Source organism: Aotus nancymaae, unplaced genomic scaffold, assembly GCF_030222135.1.
Source record: "Aotus nancymaae isolate 86718 unplaced genomic scaffold, 86718_ANA_hifiasm-v0.15.2.pri h1tg000006l, whole genome shotgun sequence".
Classification (NCBI taxonomy): domain Eukaryota; kingdom Metazoa; phylum Chordata; class Mammalia; order Primates; family Aotidae; genus Aotus; species Aotus nancymaae.
In genome coordinates, this window is record NW_026988417.1 from 68,096,501 (window position 1) to 68,117,361 (window position 20,861).

Sequence of the window (20,861 nt, forward strand, 5' to 3'; positions counted from 1 at the left end):
AACACACAACACTGTAATTTACTCGGAGGTGTCAGGGAAAATGGCTCAGAAGGGTTGACATTTAGTTAGGTAATGAAAGAAGAGTAGGAGCTAGCTAAGCTGAGAAAAGTTAATGATTAAAAATGTAAAACCTGGATGAAATAGTACTGGGTTCAAATGCTAGTTCAATCATTTACCACATGTAAAACCTTAATCTCTCTGAGCCTTCACTTCCTCATCTATAAAATGGAATAATCCTGTCCACCTTGTAAAGAGAATTAAATAAGATGATAGCTGTACAGTTTTGGGCAGTCTTGGCCCAAAGTAATCACCTGCAAATGGTAGCTATGGTTATTCGTTAGCCCAATTATTCGATTCTGGGCCATTAAAAAAGTGGAAAATGCCACCCTGAGAAATTCCAGACTTCAGGGAGGCCCAAAATTCAGAGGCTTTGGCTCACAGGTCTTCAACAGCCCAGAACAAGTTGGTAGAGTGGAATGTGCTAGCACAGTGGAAAATTCTTGTAACTTGGATTATAAAATATATAGATACGTTTCCTCCAGTTCTTAATTTCTGCCCATTCCAGGGCTTTATAACATGAGTCACACCCAGTCTGTAACTCACAAATCCCAATAAGGAAGAAATGAAATGCCAGCCACCTTCCCCATCTCTCTGCTCCCAGTGCACTGCCAGTCAGTGTCCCGCACCTTCCTCACAGGGCAGAGCCTTCCCTGCCCCCAGCCACACCTTCCTCATTTTTCCTCTCCCTACCCCATATTGAAAAATGTCAGAGGAGGAGGAGAGGAATTCCAGTTTCATTTAAACAGAACTCAGGAGGAAATGGCATTTGTTTTCACAAGGAGGAAATAAAGCTTTTTCAGTCACCTTGTAAAGTTGTGCTAACATGGGCTCAGCAACCCCTTCATCTTCTCAGACTATGATGCCCTCAGGTGTGGAAGTTCCCAGGGCTGAGGCCACCAGCTGAAAGCAGCCTGATGTGGAGGTAACAACAAGCTCAGGACACAAGATCTCCTAGCCTCAGGCCCAGATAAAGGTTTTCTGCTTTTGGAGGACTCTTCTTCCCATGGCTGGCATCTACTGAGAAGAGCCAGTGGGTAGCAGAATAGTAAATAACATGGTTCAAATATTTAAGTACTATTTTATCTTTTACCATTTGGCCATATATTGGGCTGTACGAACTCTCAGAAGTGCACCTTTGTCCAGCTGCCCTCAAGGGTCCATCAGGTGGAAAATAACTTGTTAATTCCAGCTTTGGTCATACAGACTGTCTTCTGTGGACATGGAAGGGTGGCATGGAAGAGCTCCTTTTGAAGATTGGGGGTACACTTGAAGGTAGACAGCCACCCATCACATGGAGGAGAAGTGGTCACTCTATCACTTAGAATCTAAAAAAAAAAAAAAAAAGAATGCACTTTAGTTGGGGACGTTCCTGATTTATCTTTAGAAACAGGTGGTATATAAATAAAATCAATAAATCACAAAGTTGAGGACCCAACTGCTTAAAGTTAGAGAATAATCTGGAAAAGATCAAAACTGTGATTTCCTATATAAAACTATCCCTGGAGCAAGAAAGAAGAGTCTTGCAGAAAAATCAGCAATATTCCTTCTTTTCTTCCATTTCTTAAAAAGAGAAATTAAAAGGTCAGTTTTTTAAAGTGCTCCTAATTGCAATGACTATATCTTTTTGAATCTTAAAATACTCCCATCACCTTACCTTGCGGTTATAACCCTCCTTTCATAAGCTTTTAAAAGAGCTATTATGAGGCTTCAGAGAACTTTGAATTGTTCTAATTTCAACACAGTTTAGAGGTCAAGAAGCCCAGAGGAGCCTTTCAAAGTAGGAGTGAAGGTTTTCCATAAGGGAAACTGACCTTGGACTTTCTCTGCTTGACCCAGTCTGCACATTTGAACATTCAATGACATAATTCTGTCTTTACAGTAGTAAAAAGAGAGAATTATTCTGATAGTTATATTAATCTGGCTTAAAATGATTCCAGGAGCAAAGAAATGGATGTGTGAGTGTTCAGAAGCGTGTAAGCTCTGAAATGGTTGAATATGAGCAGTCTTCATAGACACGACAAGCTCTGGTCTTAGTCTTAATGTTAGCAATGATTTATGATTTTTTTTTACTCTCTTTTAGAAATTATAACCAGCAGGAGCATGGATGTCTGATGTAGTGTTCTTTCATCCAAAACTTCTGAGAAGTTACTAAAGAATTAACAAGTAAACTGATTTGCTTCTTAACTGTGCTCTAATTATTTTGGTGGAAAGGCTAATAAAACGAACAGCAACAAAAGCTATTCATACCAGCAGACAAAAAATAATAAATAAAAGAAGAGATACTGAAATAATCTACAGTGATAAATCTCCACAATTGTTGGGAAGATTCATCATTTTTGAGACCTAGTACACAAGAGATGAGAATTGATCTAGGATCATATATTTGCGTAGTGCTTTAGATTGGTGTACCCGACATCTCATTTAATCCTCTCAAAATAATGCAAGATGGGTGGAACACTCTTATTCCTCTGTCTCAGCAGGTAAGCAGTATAAGAGTCATCAGGGTTAAATAAATAGTGCATAGTTGCACAGCTACTAATGGTTGAACCACAGTTGAATCCACATATTCAGACTCCAAATCTCTTGTGCTCTTTGCAGTGTGTTTAAAAGGGGCCATTCATTTGTCGAAATACTAGTAAATAATTTCCCAGTGGCCTAAAAGAGTAAATGGGGTCCGTAACACCAGCTTTAGTGCCAAAACATCACTTGAAGTATTAGGGGACAAGAGTCCAATTGATTCTTGCCATTTTTAAGGTGAAATAAAACTAAAGTATATTCATTATTAGTGCAAAACTCACACAAAAAGTATGTTGTGCTTCAAAGTAGTATTTGGAGGAGGTATGGTTATTCTTACAAGTGTACATGCTCAAAGAGTTTTTTTAAACCGCATATTGATAGTTGCTTTTGGAACCAGATTTTAAACTACAGAATAAAACATTCATGTTACTTTATATTGCACCAGGATATTTCTACAAACAAAAAATAGTGTTACCCATCAGACTTAACCTTATTTATATATATCAAACTTGACTTTATTCTCTGTAAAACCAAGTTTACTAAATGAATGAAAACTGAACATATTTCCCACAGAGTTTTTTTTTTTTAAATACTTTGACTTGATTGCCCCATTAAAATTAGGGCATCTCCTACCAAGGTGACTCTTTTGAAATGGATACTACCAATATTTTTATGAAAAACCCAACCAAATTACTTTGTAGTGACCCTTGAATAAAATATTTTAAGTCTCCCAATATTTCACAACTAGTAAAAACATAAGGCAGAGCCCATGAAAGAAGAAAGTAGGACATCAAGAAATGTGAAACCCACTACCCTTGAGAACAGCAGCAGCAGCAACAACAGATTGATGCCATTCTTAAAAAGATAATCAAAATATGACTAAGTACTGCTCTCTGAATTCCAGGCCACCAAAAAGTCTTGATAAATATTGATCATTTACCCAACCTCACCTGCATAAAGAGTGTTTTGGTAACAGAGTTAAGACCCTGGGTTTTATTCTAGCTGTGAATGTCATGCAAAATGATCTGAAGTAGCTTTTTCCTCTTGCAAAGAAAAGACGGGATCAGGCAGAAGGTGGATACTGTACATGCCAAAGTCACGTGATGCCCCATATCCTCATGTATCTTCTTTTCTGTGCCCTTCCTCCTTCACAGGCAGCATCGCCGCCATTACCGTGACAGTCATTGCCGTGGTGCTGCTGGTGTTTGGAGTTGCAGCCTACCTAAAGATCAGGTGAGACACAGCTTACTCTTCTTTTTTTTTTTTTTAATATATATATTTTTTTATTGCGTTTTAGGTTCTGGGGTACATGTGAAGAACATGCAGGATTGTTGCATAGGTACATACATGGCAATGTGGTTTGCTGCCTTCATCCCCATCACCTATATCTGGCATTTCTCCCCATGTTATCCCTCCCCAATTCCCCACCCCCACTGTCCCTCCCCTAGTTCCCTCCACCACAGACCCCAGTGTGTGATGCTCCCCTGTCCATGTGTTCTTATTGTTCAACACCCGCCTATGAGTGAGAACATGCAGTGTTTGATTTTCTGTTCTTGTGTCAGTTTGCTGAGAATGATGGTTTCCAGGTTCATCCATGCTTACCCTTCTTTATAAAGAAAAGGATTCCGTTTTGTTGGGCTCTGGGCTGAGAGCTGTTTTGCTGGATACTTGTTCCTTAATAGGTATCTTAGCCCTAAGAAATATTGGCCGAGAAGTGAAAATGGTGGGTGTACTTGGCACTGCACAGTTATAGATGTACAGTATCTGAACATTGGCAAGGTAGAAGTAAGCTGAAGATATACAGCATGATGATGCAATGGAACAAGAATTAACACGGAGTCAGGAGACTGAAGCCTAGGCTCCCTGCCCTTAATGTACCTCATTACCCTGGGAAAGCCACATGCCTCCTAAAGCTCACCTATTCTCATCTGTGAAAGGGGGTAGAAGGGTGGGATCGATGGTCCCAAAATTCTGATGTTCTGAATACTGAACTGTGGATTTGTTTTCACTGCTTCTAAGGTAAAATGTAAAAAATATAAGGAAGGTGTGGCATTTCCTGTAAAACTGTTTTCTAAGATTACGTCCTTATACTTTTGCTTTTAAAATTTTTTTTCTCCTACGAAATGAAGTGATAGTAGCTGCGATTTTACTTTCTTTAGCCTAATAGGAAGTTGCAATACTCTGTGAGTCCTCCATTTTTATATTCTATTGCTCTGTGAAATCAAGTCTCAACACCACATTACTCACAGTCTCTGAGTGTCCTTCCAGCTGTAAAATGCCAGATGGCAAGTGACAGTCTTATTTGCAAGTCTGTGTGGTGCCCATAACAAAGGACAGAAAGACACAGGCTGCATGGTGAGCACACCCACCCTTGACCTCCAATTTGTTCTCCTCCCAGCAGCCAGAACCATTTCTATGCAAGCTCCTCTGTCCTGACACTCCCTTTCTGAAAAACCCCAGTGGCTCCCCTTGCACTGAGAATTAAATTGTAACTCCTCAGCATAGCCCTCAGTCGTCCTGGACTGTGCCTGCCTCCTCCTTTCCGATCATCTCAGCCCTCTCTCCCTCTGAAGCCCTGAGCTCCAGTCACTCCAGCTCCCTCTGATTCTTAAGACACACCAGGTTCTGTCCTTCTTTCCCCAGGCCCTGGGCTCTTGCTAGTCCTTCCCTGAGATGCTTTTCTTCTAGCTTCTTCTCATGCGGCTTACCTTGACTTTCATCTCACTTCGAGAGATGTCCTCTCCAGTTTAGTGCCCCTGTTATTTACTCTTAGTGCCTTGTTAAGTCCATCCTGGCTGTGATCACTGTCTATTATTTTATTTTATTACTGTCATTTTGTTTTTGCGTGTGTGTTGCTTGTTTATTGTCTGTTTCCCCACAAAAAAGTGTAAGCTCCTTAAGGACCTGGATTTGTCCGTGAAGACAGTGCTGGGCACCAAGATGGTGCTTGACATACTGAACAAATGAACAATGAAACATAAGGACGTACAATCTTATGGGCACTGTAGTACACACACACACAGACACCCCTGACTTGTCCCTCCAGCAGCCACGCTTCTTTCTCAAGAGGCTGTGCCACCCTGTCCTTCCCTCTTGCCCTCATTCCCATGCGGAGCTTGTGGATATGATTCCTCATCTCTCAGCACACAACCATCTGCTGCTGCCTCCTCTCATCCCCGCTCACCACCCAGCCCCACCCAGTGCCCACTGGGAGCGCTTCCCTCCTCCTTCCCTTTTATTTCCCTCCATCTTGTGTTCTAAATGTGCACCAAATCAATCTTGATAATGTCAAGTATGAGAGTGCCTTGTAATATCACCTGAATCTAAGATACAAAGAACAGGAAAGCCAGGTTTTGAAGAGAAATTGGAATTAAAGGTCCCGCATGACCTGTTTCTAATAAAAGATTTTATAAAAGCATCCAGAAGTTTCCTCCAGATTTTAAAAAATATTTTTCTTCATTAAGTCTGCATTTCCTTGAGCACTGAACTTAATTTTATAAATTATATTTTACTGAATGTACCTTTTTCCATCTGGTTTAATTACTAGTTTATTACCGCAGATACACCATATTTTAATTATGAGTGAAATTGGCTTTTATGAACTACTCTGGGAACCTCGTTTCCATTTTGTAACAAAGTATCTGTTTAAAAATATATTCTGCCCCTCCCTGCCCCAAAAAGGAGCTTACATATAAATTTTAGAGTCATTTTAGAATCACCAATGGTGAGTTCCTGAAGGGCTACCTTACCAAAAATACGACCTTCTCTAAAGTGTGAAGTGAAATAGAAATACTTCCTGCTTGCTACATACTTCCCCAAACCGGTGTTGAAATAACTGGAAGGACTCTTCCTCTTCACTTTAGACAAGAATTCAAGTTTACCACCTCTAAACCCACACTGGCTATAGGCAGACAGTCTAGAACAGTAATTAACAATTCAGATTCCAGAAGCAAGGAGACCTCAGTTCAAATCCTAGCTCTACTACTTCCAGCACTGTGACCTGGGCATGTCACAGAGCATCACTAACCCTCATTTCCCTGACTTGTAAAATAAGGGCGGTAGTTTCTACCTCGTAACACTGTTTGGAAGCAAGTACACAGTACTGCCAGCATCATCATCATCGAAGTGGTAGACTGGAAGGAGCCCCGGGAAGACAGTCCTTGATAGATAGCTGTAGCGCATCAGCCATGCGCCAGGCCACATCCGTGATGTGACACAGTTCTGCCACCACAGAATTTACCAGGCTTGGGAAATTTTGTTAGCAGGCCACTACAATTTGCTCTGATGAGTGCTGATTAAAATGTTATTTTAAGCTATATTTTCCCCAGGCCTTCAGAGCACCAGATAAATTAAGTAAATGATTAAATTGAATAAATCATTATTCTTCTTCCCCATACAGATTCTGCCTCCTAAATGTAGTAAGATCCACAGTGGCATAAATATAACGTTGCTATTTATCTATTATGCTACTTAAGTTTAAGCACTATAAACTTAAGGATGGATACAGTCATTAGACCCTTAAGGGGTTTCAGAAACCCCCTAAGGAAAACCCCTTTCTGCTCCTCTGTTAATTATTTTGGTAAAATAAAAACTTAAGGAGATTAATCGCTGTTATGAATCTTAAGGCTATGCTAAACCCCCTTCAAGTGTTATTTTGCCAGGTTCTCGGAAAGCCCCACTAATCATTCATCAAAAATACAGTTGGTTCAACTGACATGTGTGTGCATGTATGTTCCTAAGGACAGGCTTTCCTTTGGTCAGAAACTTATTCTGCTTTCATCATCCCAGATTTCTAAAAACAATAACATAACAAACGATCTGTCTTCTGTGGTCTTTTAGCTTGTTTGGCTGGAGCAGCAAGTGACTAAAATCACGACCCACAGGGAGCCATTAGCTTCTGACCTGCAACCATGGGATATGACCCTGGCCCAGCCAAGGTCTCTGCAAATGCAAGGGGAGAATCTGCTTGAAAAGGCAGCCTCATGACCAGAAAAACAGAATGCTTAGCAAGGCTCTGCTAATGGTGGCTTGGGACTTTTCACCTTTCTTCCCGATCAATCCTTATTTCCTCTAAAGGCATTGTAGACTTAAGAGCCATCTGTTTTTCACACTCCCTTTCTCCAGGGACCCATCACCCCTAGTTTTGTCAGTGTCCCTCCCCTGCCTGGAGAACCACATCTTTTTGTAACCTGAGTCACTTTTGGATTATAAAATGAACTGCCCTGAACCCAGGGCTCTTCTTGGATTATGACCCCAGCTTTTAACCAGCAGCAGTGTGGTGTGGAGGAAAGAATGTGAGCTTTGCAGTCAAGTTTAATGCTCACTCTTCTACTTACTATTTAGGCGGCCTTGGGAAAATTATGAACTCCTCGATACTCAGTTTTTCCAATCTGCAAAAAATGGAGCTAATAATATATATCTTTCAAGGTTGTTTTAAAGATGAAATGAAGTAATGAATGCAGAATACCTGGAGAGACTGTAGCATGGTGACTAAGAACATGCACTCTGGGGCAACTTTCTGGTTTTTTTTCTTTTTTTAGAGACAGAGTCTTGCTCTGTCACCCAGGCTGGAGTGCAGTGGCGTGATCTCAGGTCACTGCAACCTCTATCTCCTGGGTTCAAGCAGTTCTCCTGTCTCAGCCTCCTGAGTAGCTGGGACTACAGGCACACACCACCATGCCTGGCTAATTTTTGTGTTTTTAGTAGAGACGGGGTTTCACCATGTTGACCAGACTGGTCTCGATCTTCTGACCTCATTATCCACCTGCCTTGGCCTCCCAAAGTGCTGGGATTACAGGCGTGAGCCACTGCAGCAGGCCTGGGGCAAGTTTCTTAATCCCTCTGTGCTCAGCTTCTTCATGTAAAATGAGACTATAATAATAATAATAATAATAATAATACCTAACTCAGGACTGTTACAAAGATTAAATTATACATATAAACATTCAGTGCCTGGTATGAGGTGAAGATGATGGAAGGGCAACTACTGTTAGTTACTGCTGTAGTTGTTGTTAGAACAGTGCTTAGCAAGTAGGGACTCGGTAAAGTGGTAACCACCAACACATAGGCTGTGAGGTTGGGAGCACAATCTCCATCCTACCATTTTCATTCAGTAGGCACGAGGGATTCAAAGGAGAGGGGAGAGGAGGAGGAGGAAGATGGCACAGCAGCTCATTTCCTAATTGTATATTGATGTGGCAGGCTTCCGTGTTCCAGTTTGACAGTTTCATTGGTGCTGTTCTGAAATGCCTGCAAAGTTGCATCCGTGTTACACATTTATAAATGGAAACTATCTCTGAACAGTCTTTATGCCAGGGCTTGTTTGTAACTTTAAAAGAAAGCAAAGGCCCTGCCTGCCTTTTCCAGAACAGTGTCTTTAATTAGTGATGATGGAAGAATGAGGTAAGCTGGTTTTGATTTATTTAAGTTGGCTCAAAACTGTTCAGCCAAGAGATAATCTCCCTACACAGGAGACTGTATCTGCTAAGACCAGTGATGTGGATATTGCTATAATTAGGTGTGCTAGTGACCCAGACAGACTACATGGGCTGTTCTCCTCACAAAAATAAACACAATCTTAATTTATAGACACAACAGGGTCTGTCTTTTAAGGCGTCTTGTTAGAAGTCACTATTTTTATGTCTTCTAGTGATTGTATTTTGTACAATTGGATTCCTTCTGGCTGTTTGGGTAGGCCCAGCCAGCCATAAAGGCCAAGATCTCCTAGAATTTGTTATGCACAGTTGACTTTTTCAGAACACCTTTTGGAGTTATGTAGGTCTTGTTTACTCAATTTTCTCCCTCAGTGGTTCTTAAACTTTAATGTGTGTAAGAATCAATGGAAGAGCTTATTAAAAACACAATTTCCTGGGTCTCATCCCCATAGATTTTGATTCAGTAGGTCCAGGTGGAGCACTTGCATTTACACTTCTAACTAGCTCACAGGTGATGCCAGTGCTGCTGGTCCAAGGACCAGCCTTTGAACAACCCTGCTTTACCCCTTCTAACACTCCAAACACACTTTTTGCTGTAGAGTTTCCCAAATAGATTTCCCTGTTGTTTCAAACATATTTCAGACATGTTGCCCTCTTTCAAATATATTGCCTTTGTAATTTCGAACATGCCAATCTCTGTTAGAGGTGTTTGGTTCACCTGTTTCTTATCTGGCTAATTTCAAGTTGTCCAGCCCAAGAGAGACCCTCCTTTGGGAAGCCTTCTCTCACCTCTCCATCCTGAGTTCCTTGCTGTGCATGCTTCCCTTGTACCATGTGCCTCCCTGTACTGGAATCAGTGCATTCTCTGCCAGTTTCCTCCACCAGAACAACATAAAGTCCCTGGCAGTACCTGACATATAGTAGCTGCTTAATGAACATTTACTGGACAAGTGTTAATGAGTCTGTGTAGGAAAGTTTGGGGTGCAGCAATAACATTTGTTTACTCCTAATCAGAAAGAACGAGGGTTTGGGGAAGGGGAAGCCGTGGGAATCTGTTAAACCACACAGAATTTTACTAGCTACTTCGTGACACTGAACTAGTTTACAAATAAGCAGATATGCCAATGATGTCTGATCTTTTGTGTGATGATTGTCTGCTAGTATGGCATCTGGCAGATAATTTTTTAAATAAACAAATTTGACCTGCCCCTTCAAAGCAGAGGTAATCATTTCAAGATATGTTTGAAAGTAATAGCTTTTTAAAAGAAACCCAGAGTCTAGAAATAAAAGGTGGCGGGGGAGGGGGTGATTTTAAAAACAAATGTTTGGAAATGTTCCCATCAGTGAGATTTTTGTTGGAAAGATGGAACTGATAGGATTCCTGAGTTGTAATACTCACTCTGCCACTAACTTGCTATTGTAACTGGGAGTGAATAAAATAAATTGTAATGATTGCAATTTTCTTAGCCTCAAAATTGTGGCTCACAATATTAGTTTCTTAGTTTTGACAAATATACAATAATTATATATCATTAGTGGAAGCTGGGTGAAGGGTATATGGGAAATCTTTGTACTATCTTTACAACTTTTCTCTAAATCTAAAATCATTCCAACATATACAGTTTATTTTTTTTATTATGGCTCAGTAGCTACCAGAAGGATATATTGTTTGCTCTTGCCTCAGGGCCTCTGTGCTGCTGCTTCCTCTGTCTACATGGTATCCCTCAGTCATCCACATGGCTCATCCCTCATCTCCTCTATGTGTCTGCTCAAATGATGTCTTAGTGAGACCTTCCCTGATCATCGTATTCAAAATTACAGTCCCTACCTCCCACTGGGAACTCCTCACCACTCCACTTCTATTTATTTTCTCCATGGACTTGGTAACATCCACCATATTGTTATTTGTATATTATTTATTGTGTCTCCCCATCTAGAATGTAAGCTCCCTAAGGACGGGGATTTTGATCTTTTCAGTTTGTTAAGGTGCTGGAATAGGGCCTGATAGATGGTAAGTTTTCAATGAATACTTAAAGAAGCCAGGCAGGAAATGATAATCACAAAAAAAGAGGAAACGATGGAAATAATAAAAAGGAGACAGTGACAGCTGCATCAAACAGTTTTGCTAATGGATGATAAGAGTCTAAGGCTTAACTACTAATGGCTAATGAACTGCAAATTCAGCTGCATTTTTCCAGCATTAAGCCACGTCTGAATCATCTTTGTATCCCTCTGTATTTCTTCATATCCTTAGCACATGGTAAGCACTAATGATTGAATGGCAAGACTCACTTGACTAAAGAGGAGAGGGCTTTGTGGGGCATAGTCATAAATAAAGGTGGAGACTTGTGGAGAACTGGGGCTGACCCTTACAAAGGACAGGGTGTTTTCTAAAATATGTTTTGTTTCAACACAAGCAAAGGGACACTTCACTCATTTTCCATTAAGTATTGATGCCACAGTTATCTTTAAATAGGTACCACTTTGCAGTATTGGAGAAGGCCTCAAACCACAAGTGTCACCACATCATTTACCATTTGTCACCAACAAGGGGTCACCAAGTAAGGATAGGAGTGGTGAGTGCTGCTTTCTATTAGAGCAAAGCCATTAAAGAAAGAGAGCAATGAGGGAAGAGTTTAAAAGAAATCATTCCTCATTTTACCCCCTGGGATTTTAGTTTGCTTACTACAGCATACAATACAGTAGAATCACATTGACAGTAAGCACAGTGCCATTGATTAACAGGGGCTGTGAGCACTGTGCTAAGGGCTTTAAAGCCACATCATCGCCTGCTAGTCCAGCCGTAATTCTCCTCCCCTTCCTATGTTTAAAGTCAAAAGAGTAGCTTTAACCATTGGTCTTCCTTATGGGATATTTTCATTTTTCCAGTTATACAATGAATTTCCACGGGCCTTATGAATCCCAGCTGGTTATAGCCAAACCCCACAGACACTCTGTATACACTATTTATGCTGCTGGATATAAACAGTTATCACCAAATATTCATAAAATAACCATTATATCAAGAGCAACCTATTAGGTGTTCAGGTAGTTAGAAAAAAAGTAGGACATAGTCTGCCCTCCAGAAGTTTACCATCTAAGAGGAGCCAAGACACAGCAAAGAGAAAACATGGCTCTGTTGGATCGGTGCCAGTCTTTATTAAGACATTTAGTAAATAAAATTGCTTTGACCTGACAATGACATCATTCATACAGATTGCTGTTCAGATTGAAATTACATAAAGCAATGTTGCCTTATAAAGCAAACAAAGAGACGACCTTGGTTTCCATAGCAGCTCTGCCATTAAATAGCATTGACAAAGTCATCTAAATTCCTTGGATCTCACATTCCTAATCTTGGGAATGGGAGTTGCTTTGTTTTTCGGTCTTTGATTTTTTTTTTTTTTTTTTAACCTCATACTCTCTATAAATGCCAATCTGAAAACCTCCCCATTTCCATCCAAAATGTGCCAGGATTTAAGAAGTTCTGACCTAGAGAGAAACTGTAACATGCTCACTAATTATTGTCCTCTTATCACACATACCAAAAAAAAAAAAATGTGTTTGCCTTACTCTTACAACAATAGTATCCGATTTATCCAAACCTGGCTGGAATCCCAGCACACCCAGTTTTTCCTGTTTAAGCTCGTTAATGTGGTAAATAAGCCCCATGTGTTCAGTATCTTCACAATTTTGGTTCATCCATATCTCTTGCATCTCTCTCCTCACTTATCAGCATTTTATTCAACTCACTGTTTCTTCAATGGGAAGTCAAAAAAGTAATAATAAAATAAAGACCAGTCTTTTTCCCTTATTTTACTAATGTTTGTATAAGAGATGTGTCTTAGAATATAGGAAATTCAGATATAGCATTAACCAAATAGTCTTGCCTAAAATAACTATAGCCAATAAAACCTGACAGCCAGAGATTTTTAATCTTCTAACCCCCATTCCAACATAATAATAAATTTTAAAAATTCAAATACAATAACAATCATGTAAGAAACTGGCTTTATAACTATACCTGGCATATAGTTTCAAGAGTTCCTAGTGGAGGGAGGTTCACTTTTCATTCAATGGCATTTTTTACTATTTGGCAGATTTACCATGTGCTTGTATAAGATTTATTATATTAAAAATTAAAACATATTGGCCAACATTCATTGCACATTTACCATGGGGCAGGTCTTTTATATGTATTACCTTATTTAATCCTCCTAACAACCCTAAAGCAATTTTTTTTAAAGTTTCTCCATTTTATACATGAAGAAACAGTGGGTTAAAAATTTACTCAAGGACATACATTTATTGACCAAACTCACATTTTATGGGAATAAAATTATGCGATAGGGTTAAAAATTCCATGAGAAGTTCAATTACCATACAAATGTGAAGCAGGAATACCCCATCAATAAAGGAGCATGTTTATAAGTAGATGTTTGCCAGGCTTGCAGCAGTAAGTCATGCTGAAATTTAGGCAGGGTGCCAGTGCTGTAGTTACCAGGTTTTAACTTCTTGATTCTACAGCTTCCATTTCTCAACCATCCTGTTAAAGAATTTGATTGGAACTGGAGGTTTTAAATTTGGAGAGAGTGTTGGCCATAGACAGCCCATGACCTTTGTTTACCAAAACTACCTCCCTTATTTCTATAGATCAAAAAAGCAGTGGTGTTTCTGGGTTGCTATTGCTAGTCTTCTTCCTTCCCATACCCACAGAAATGAACGTGAGCCTTTAGGGCAAGCAAAGTAAATTTTGGAACATATTCAGGTTTCCAGGTATATAGATTAGGTCAGCTGAGTCAGCCTTCAGGACATAAATCATAATTTTGAAGGCTAAGAGTTTGAAATGAGCACAGCAAAGGCCTAGTTCTTTACACACACACACACACAAAAATCATCTTTTTGGAAATACCTGGCAGATGTAAATAAGCTTCAAATGAGCAATAGCAATTATTTTAGCAACAGATATAAGTATAGCAAATGCTTTTTGCACCTCTCAGATGTTTTCATTTTATTTAATTTTCACATCTAGCTGAGATAAAAATTAGTGGAAGTGGGCATTTTTTGAACTGTATCTAGCATACATGACTTCCAGTGGCAAGGCATAATAATTCATATGCTAGCACCAGCCTTAGAGATATCAAATCTCATTTTGTGATGTTCTTCTAATCCTGCCATTAGTTTTAGTCTTAAAATGATCATATTCCTTTCCAGGAATCTCCCATCTTATGAACAGATCAGTTTTGGGGGGAACTCTGGATTTATTTTTTTCGATCACTGTTTCTTTCATAAACATGTATTGAGGACTTACTATCTGTCATATATTCTTCTAGGTACTGGAGTTAGAGCCAAGAATAAACACAACAGGCAAATAATCCATACCTACATGGAGGTTTTAATCTAGTTACGGAAGAGAGGAAAGTAAATTATATAACATGTTAGAAGGTGATAAGTACTGTGAGAAATATTAAGCTAGGAGTCTGGGGGTGGGGGTTAAAAATTGTGTATTAGTCTGTTTTCATGCTTCTGATAATACCCAAGACTGAGCAATTTATAAAAGAAAGAAGTTTAATTGGACTTACAGTACCACGTGGCTGGGGAAGCATCACAATCATGGTGGAAGGCAAGGAGGAGCAAGTCACGTCTTATATGGATGGTGGCTGGCAAAAAAAAAAAAAAAAAAAAAAAAAAAAAAAAATGAAAGCTTGTTCAGGGAAACCTCCCCTTATAGAACCCTCAGATCTCAGAAGACTCATTCACTATCACGAGAACAGCACAGGAAAGACCCGCCCCCATAATTCAACCACCTCCCACAAGGTTCCTCCTACAACATGTAGGAATTGTGGGAGTTATGATTCAAGATGAGATTTGGGTGGGGACACAGCCAAACCATGTGAAGTTGTTAAGGAAGGCCTCATTGAGAAGGTGACATTTAAGCAAAGACTTGAAGAAAATGAGAGAATGAGCTGTGTGGAGACCTGGAGGACAATTGTTCCAAGCCAAGGGAACAGTCACTGCAAAGGCCCTGAGGCAAAGCTGTGTCAGGCATGAGAGTGAAGAGAAGGAGACCAGTATGGCTGTAGCAGAGGGAGCAAGGGTCCTATAATAGGGGCTGATATGCTCAGAAAAGTAGCTGGGGCCAGACCCATAGGGTTTTGCAAGGCATTTTAATAACTTGGCTTTTACTCTGAGGTGAGGAGCCATTCAAAGCTTTTGAACAGAGGAATGATGACAATCTGACTTCAGTTTCTTATAGATACATTATTAATAATGAGAGAGGGTCTTACAATTAATTATCCACCAAATTCTGCTTAACCCATAGTGCCATTCAACCAGAGTGCTAAGACTTTGGGAACTTGAGCTCTGAGCACTGGATTTAGATACAAGAGATGGAGATTTGGCTGACAGCGCAGTTGGATGACTTTGGGGACTTCAATTAACATCTCTGAGCCCCATTTTCTTTTTCAGAGAAATAAGTATAAACTATACCTGCCCATGGCTTCATTTTGAAGATCAAGCAAAAACTAAATAGAGAAGCATTTGGTAAATTATAAGACAATATAAATGTCAGGAGAGGTGGTGATAGTAACAGTGGTTGTGGTTGTGTCATCATTATTTCAGGGAGAATTAAGCCCAGAACCTAAGTCAGGATGTTAGGAATGCAAGCTTCCCTTTCCCATCCCTTCTTGTTAAATTACCATGGAAATGGGGCCTCCACTTCCTTCCCCAGCACTGGAGTTGCAGGAAACGACAAGGAGTCAGATGACCCCAACCAAAGGTGCCAGTTGGTATCCTAGCAGGAAGAGTTGTCACTGACAAGCTGTTTGGTAGACCAGGGCCTCCACAGTGGCTGGGTCTGTTGTTCTAGTGAGAACATCACACTTTTCCCTCTCCTTGGCCCTATAAATGTCCCCAGTTCCATGCAGGGCATTAGGCTGTCCTCAGATGGGCAACTTTTCCAGGTAATCACAGCCCTCTTCTGTTTCTCCACCAGGCATTCCTCCTACGGAAGGCTTTTGGATGACCACGACTACGGGTCCTGGGGAAACTACAACAACCCCCTGTACGATGACTCCTAACAACGGAATATGGCCCGGGATGAGGATTGACTGTTCTTTATTTATAAGCGCTTATCCAGTAGAATTAATAAGTACCTGATGCGCATTGAACGACAATCTTAAGCCCTGTTTTGTTGGTATGGTTGTTTTTGTTTTCCTCCCTCTCCTCTGGCTGCTACAACTTCCCCTTTCTGGTACAAAAAGAACCATTATTTAAAGGTGAGTGGAGGCCGATTTGCAGCTGAAATGGGCTGGCCTTGCACCAGCCAGGCCAGACTAACTTGGTGGAGGCTTCTTCTCCCACTTCAGGACTCACTTTGAGAAGGACCGAGGAAGAGGACTTGGATTGTTTTGTCAGGGATTACTTTCAGGGGAACATTTCATTTGTGTTATTTCTTAAACTTCTATTTAGGAAATTACATTAAATATCAATGAGGGGAAAGGAAATTAGCTTTATGAGGATTTCACCCTGCGTGGGAGAGAGCAGGGTTTTCTCAGATTCCTTTTTAATCTCTGTTTATCTGGCTGTTTCTGACAGGATGGTGCCTGATTGGTTGTACAAGCTGGAAAGCAGCTTCTTAGCTGCCTAATTAATGAAATATAAAAATGGGAAGTGCCCTGGAGGAGGCCAGCAGGTTGAGGGGCAGAATAGCAGGTTGCCATGGGATCTCAGTGTGCCCCTACCTGTTCTCCCCTCCAGGCCACCTGTCTCTGTAAAGGATGTCTGCTCTGTTCAAAAGGCAGCTGGGATCCCAGCCCACAAGCGTTCAGCAGAGTTGCATTCCCAAAGAAAAGGGCTATGAGATGAGCTGAGTTATATAAAGAAAGGGAGAGGCATGTACAGTGTGGGGAAGTGGCAGGGGGAAAGGAGGCTAACCTGCACTGAGTACCTCATTAGGGCAAGTGGGAATCAGCTATCGTTAATGGCCAGAGGCATCCACAGCTTGGAGGAGGCCAGAGACTTGGCTTTATACCCACACAGCAACTGGTCCACTGCTTTACTGTCTGTTGGATAATGGCTGTAAACCTGTTTAAAAACAAAACAAAAAAGAGGCACTAGTCTCAATTACTCAATGAGGCATTTTCATAGGAAACAGACTATAATTAATTCATTTATTCTTCCCATACACTTACCTTACTAATTCTTCCCTTTAATAAATGAGCACCCCTAGGTATATAGACTTAAAATCCTGCACAACAAATTTTGAGAAAGAATTGTTCCTCTTCATAGGCATCCACTTATTGCAATCATTCTCAACCAGGAGGTAATTTTGCCCCCTGCCTCCACCCTAGGGGCATTCAAAAATGTCTGGTGACATTTTTTGTTGTCATGACTTGGGGGTGCTACCAGAGGCCAGGAATGCTGCCAAATGTTCTACCAGGCACAGCACAACCTGCAACAGCAAAGAATTACCCACCCCAAAATATCAATAGTGCTGAGATTGAGAAGCCCTGATTTATCACAATGCCCACTGTGACAGAACAAGACACTCACAGATTGAGGATAAGTTTTATTTTTAACAAAATGAAATGATGTGTCAAGTTTTTATCTCCAAAGTGTTTAGTGTATTGGCTGAAGGGTTCTTGGTATGCATGCTGACCTTTTTATTTCTGTGTGCTTCCTAGAGAGCTTTATTTCATGGCTACAACTTGTCTTCCTGTAACAGCTGATATTAGCAAGCAGCATCTTATGTCCTGATGTCATGTAGTAGAAAACGAACATGGGGTCTGACTTCAAAATGTGTTATACTGTCCTACAGTGTCATAAAGAACTTGAAATGGACTTTTGTTTGTAAAGTTGGACCTTGCTGCCACGACTGTTTGGCTTACAGGAACTTGACTCCGGCTCGTCCTGTCTCTGGCTGTGGCCTGGCAAAGCACCGACATGCAAACCACCCTTGCTTTTCTAAACCGCTCTGGTCTCAGAGACAGTAGGGGCAGTGCCACTTTTTACAAAGTTGAACTTTGTAAAAAGTTGCCAACCCACACACTGGAGTAATTCTGAAAAAAATTATTCCTAAACTCTTTAAGTGCAGATGGAGAATAAGCAAGCCCCAGAGACATTTCACAACCAGAGTGGGTAATGAGGAAGGGGCTTACTGAAATTGTCATATCTCTGAATATTGAATAAAACACCACCAACCAAAAAAGTGGACCTTCTCAGATTTTTTTTAAAAAAAGGGAGGGCAGCAAATGACCACGGGTGCCCCTTCTGGCCATGCTTGGCTTGAGTAACTATCTCTCTTTCCCCACCACCTTCATAGGGCTTTCAGTTTGGCAAAGGACAAGCAGATAAAAACAAGATATTCCATATGTTCTTTTCTCCATAGGCCAAAAATGTTTTGACACAATGTTTGTGAAACACCTTTGGAGAAGTGCACTTCTGAATGCTGCCTCTGCCATAAACACTGGGGTAAGGGACCAGCCTCTTCCCAGGAACCATGGCCTTCTATAAACCATGGACTTAAGCAGGCATTTTTTTTTTTTTTTTTTTACTGAAGGCTGCTGTTGTGCAAGGGCACATAATGGGTCTGTTGCTGTTATTAGCTTCCAAATGTGCATGGCAAAGAGAGGGATGTGGGCCTAGACCAGACGTATTCAGCAAGGCAACAGCTTCCCATAACGACTCTAACACTCCTTATGTTATGTGAGTATAAAATATTTAAGGGTTGAATCTTATTTTGCCAAATATATCTTTCTTTTCTGCTTTTGAATTGGCCAAAGGATTTTAGCAACTATATTCTACAAATGTTACTGAAAACACACACACACACACACCCACACACCTGAAATATATGCTGATAATTGACATCCTTCACCTCAGGGAGAGCACCTATTCAGGTCTACCTAAGAGAAATGGATCCAGTAGGTCTAAACAATCATGTCCCACTCCTCATGGATAGGTCTAGTCATAACACTTCAGAGAGAATGTCAGAGCAGGAGGGAGGCAAGCCGCCTCTTCTTGACCATCAATGGCAGATGATGGAAAAGCGGGATTCAACTTTATTTTCTTTTCCTGTGGCCCCAGTGAAATCTCCTGCCCTCCCTGCACGTCTGTGTCTTCATTTCTAAAATGGGGGTGATGCTTTCATATTGATCTTACCCCATACTACCTCACAGATGTGAGGATTAATAAAATCATGTCTATGGTATTTTCAGTTTCTGGAGAAAAATACTTATAGACAGTTTATTACATAGCTATATAAGTGATCTCAGTTTCTTGTTTGCTATGATACTTCTGTGTTGTTTTTACTTATTCTATCAAATGACAGTTGTGTCCTAGCCACATCAGACAGCTGTCTAAGCTCTGGACTACTCCTTCATGCAGCTGAATCACTGCAGGGTTGACCATGCCTGGGGTCACAGCGATAGTTTCCATTTCTAGATGAAAGGTTGGCCTAGGACATGGGTCTCAAAGACTCTTGAATCAGTATCAGGAGATTAGGGAAAACAGGATAGATATCTGAGCATGAATAGTAGTAGACCTCCAGCCTTTCCCATCTGAGGTCTTCTGGATTCTTTGGGGGTTGATTTTGATTTGATGTCATCTGTTTGCCCTTCATCTTGCTTGCAAGTATGCATGGTTCAATCTCTTGCACCCAGGAAATGAATTTTGCAGTCAGGCCAGATGCTAATTTGCACGTTGATTCACCTTCTTTGCCTTTAACTCTTTTTTTTTTTTTTTTTTTTGGCAAATGAATGTACCATTTCAACTTTGATTTTAAAAGTGCTAGTTGATATTGTAATAATGCTAACCAAGAGATCAATGCCAGATTTCTCTCTTGGGGCAAGTTAGCTGGTATCGTTTAAAGATGGAAAGATGGAAAACTTCTTTGATATTTGATGTCATTGTATTCACATTGGTTGTAAGACATATTGCATACCAATTATAATTATATCAATTAAAGTTGATAAAAGCTTCCATCTGGCTGTGTGTGATTCACATTTTGTTATATTTTGTTATTCAAACCACTTGATTGATATGCTCAACACAGCTCATAGTAAGCAGTTCTGACTTGTTCTTTAAGAAAATGTATCCTACATCAGTAAATATTTTCTGCTTAGCAGAAAGGTCTCTCTGACCTTGAAACAGTATTGAAGAATGTCAGAATTGAAGAAACTTTTCAAGCAGTGATTTTACTATCAAACATATTCTGGTCCTTATAAAATAGATGTAAAAACAAACACTTTGATTCAATGAGTTGATAGCAATACATAATCAAGTCATATTAAGGCATATTGACATTAGCAATACATTTGGCACTTGCTTCACTCCCCTTCAAAAAATTAAATTCAGCATCCTCTTTATCTGACAATTAAATAGCAGGCAATCTCAGTCATTCAAAATATAATTTCAACCCCCACAAGCTAACTAGAGATTATTCTGATTCCGAAGAAAAGAGCAACAGCAAAACCCATTCATATTGTTCCATAGGAGAGGAATGGATCACCTGCAAACCAGAACTTGTTGATTAGATTATGGGTATAAACTTGATGTCAGGCTTAATAGGTTTAGTTACTTGGTCAGACTTAATAAGTTTAGTTACTCGGCTTCCAGTGGCATAGCATGGAGGACTGACTGGAAAGAGTCAAGATAGAAAATGAGGACCAAGCATGAAATATGCCCTTTCCATTATTTGGTCATTTCTTGAGGACCATTTCGTGGGCACAAAAGCAACTAAAAACCCTATTCCAAGCTTGCCTGAACAAGATTGGTCAGAAAGTTACCTTAAGTGGGCATAGAAAGAAAAGGCTTCATAAGGATGTATAGTGTTTACATATTATGATTTTT

The 20,861-nt window shown here is 40.3% G+C and overlaps 1 protein-coding gene across 1 annotated transcript in view; it reads left to right on the top strand.

Annotated features, from left to right (window-relative positions):
* The window catches only part of PARM1 (prostate androgen-regulated mucin-like protein 1), a 113,114-nt gene extending 93,121 nt beyond the window's left edge, over positions 1-19,993 (top strand). The window contains exons 3-4 of the mRNA XM_021669668.2: positions 3,732-3,810; positions 16,006-19,993. Coding sequence (XP_021525343.2) covers positions 3,732-3,810; positions 16,006-16,090 — 164 coding nt within the window. The 3' untranslated portion in view covers positions 16,091-19,993. The remainder of the gene's footprint in view (positions 1-3,731; positions 3,811-16,005) is intronic.
* Positions 19,994-20,861: the final 868 nt, after the last annotated feature.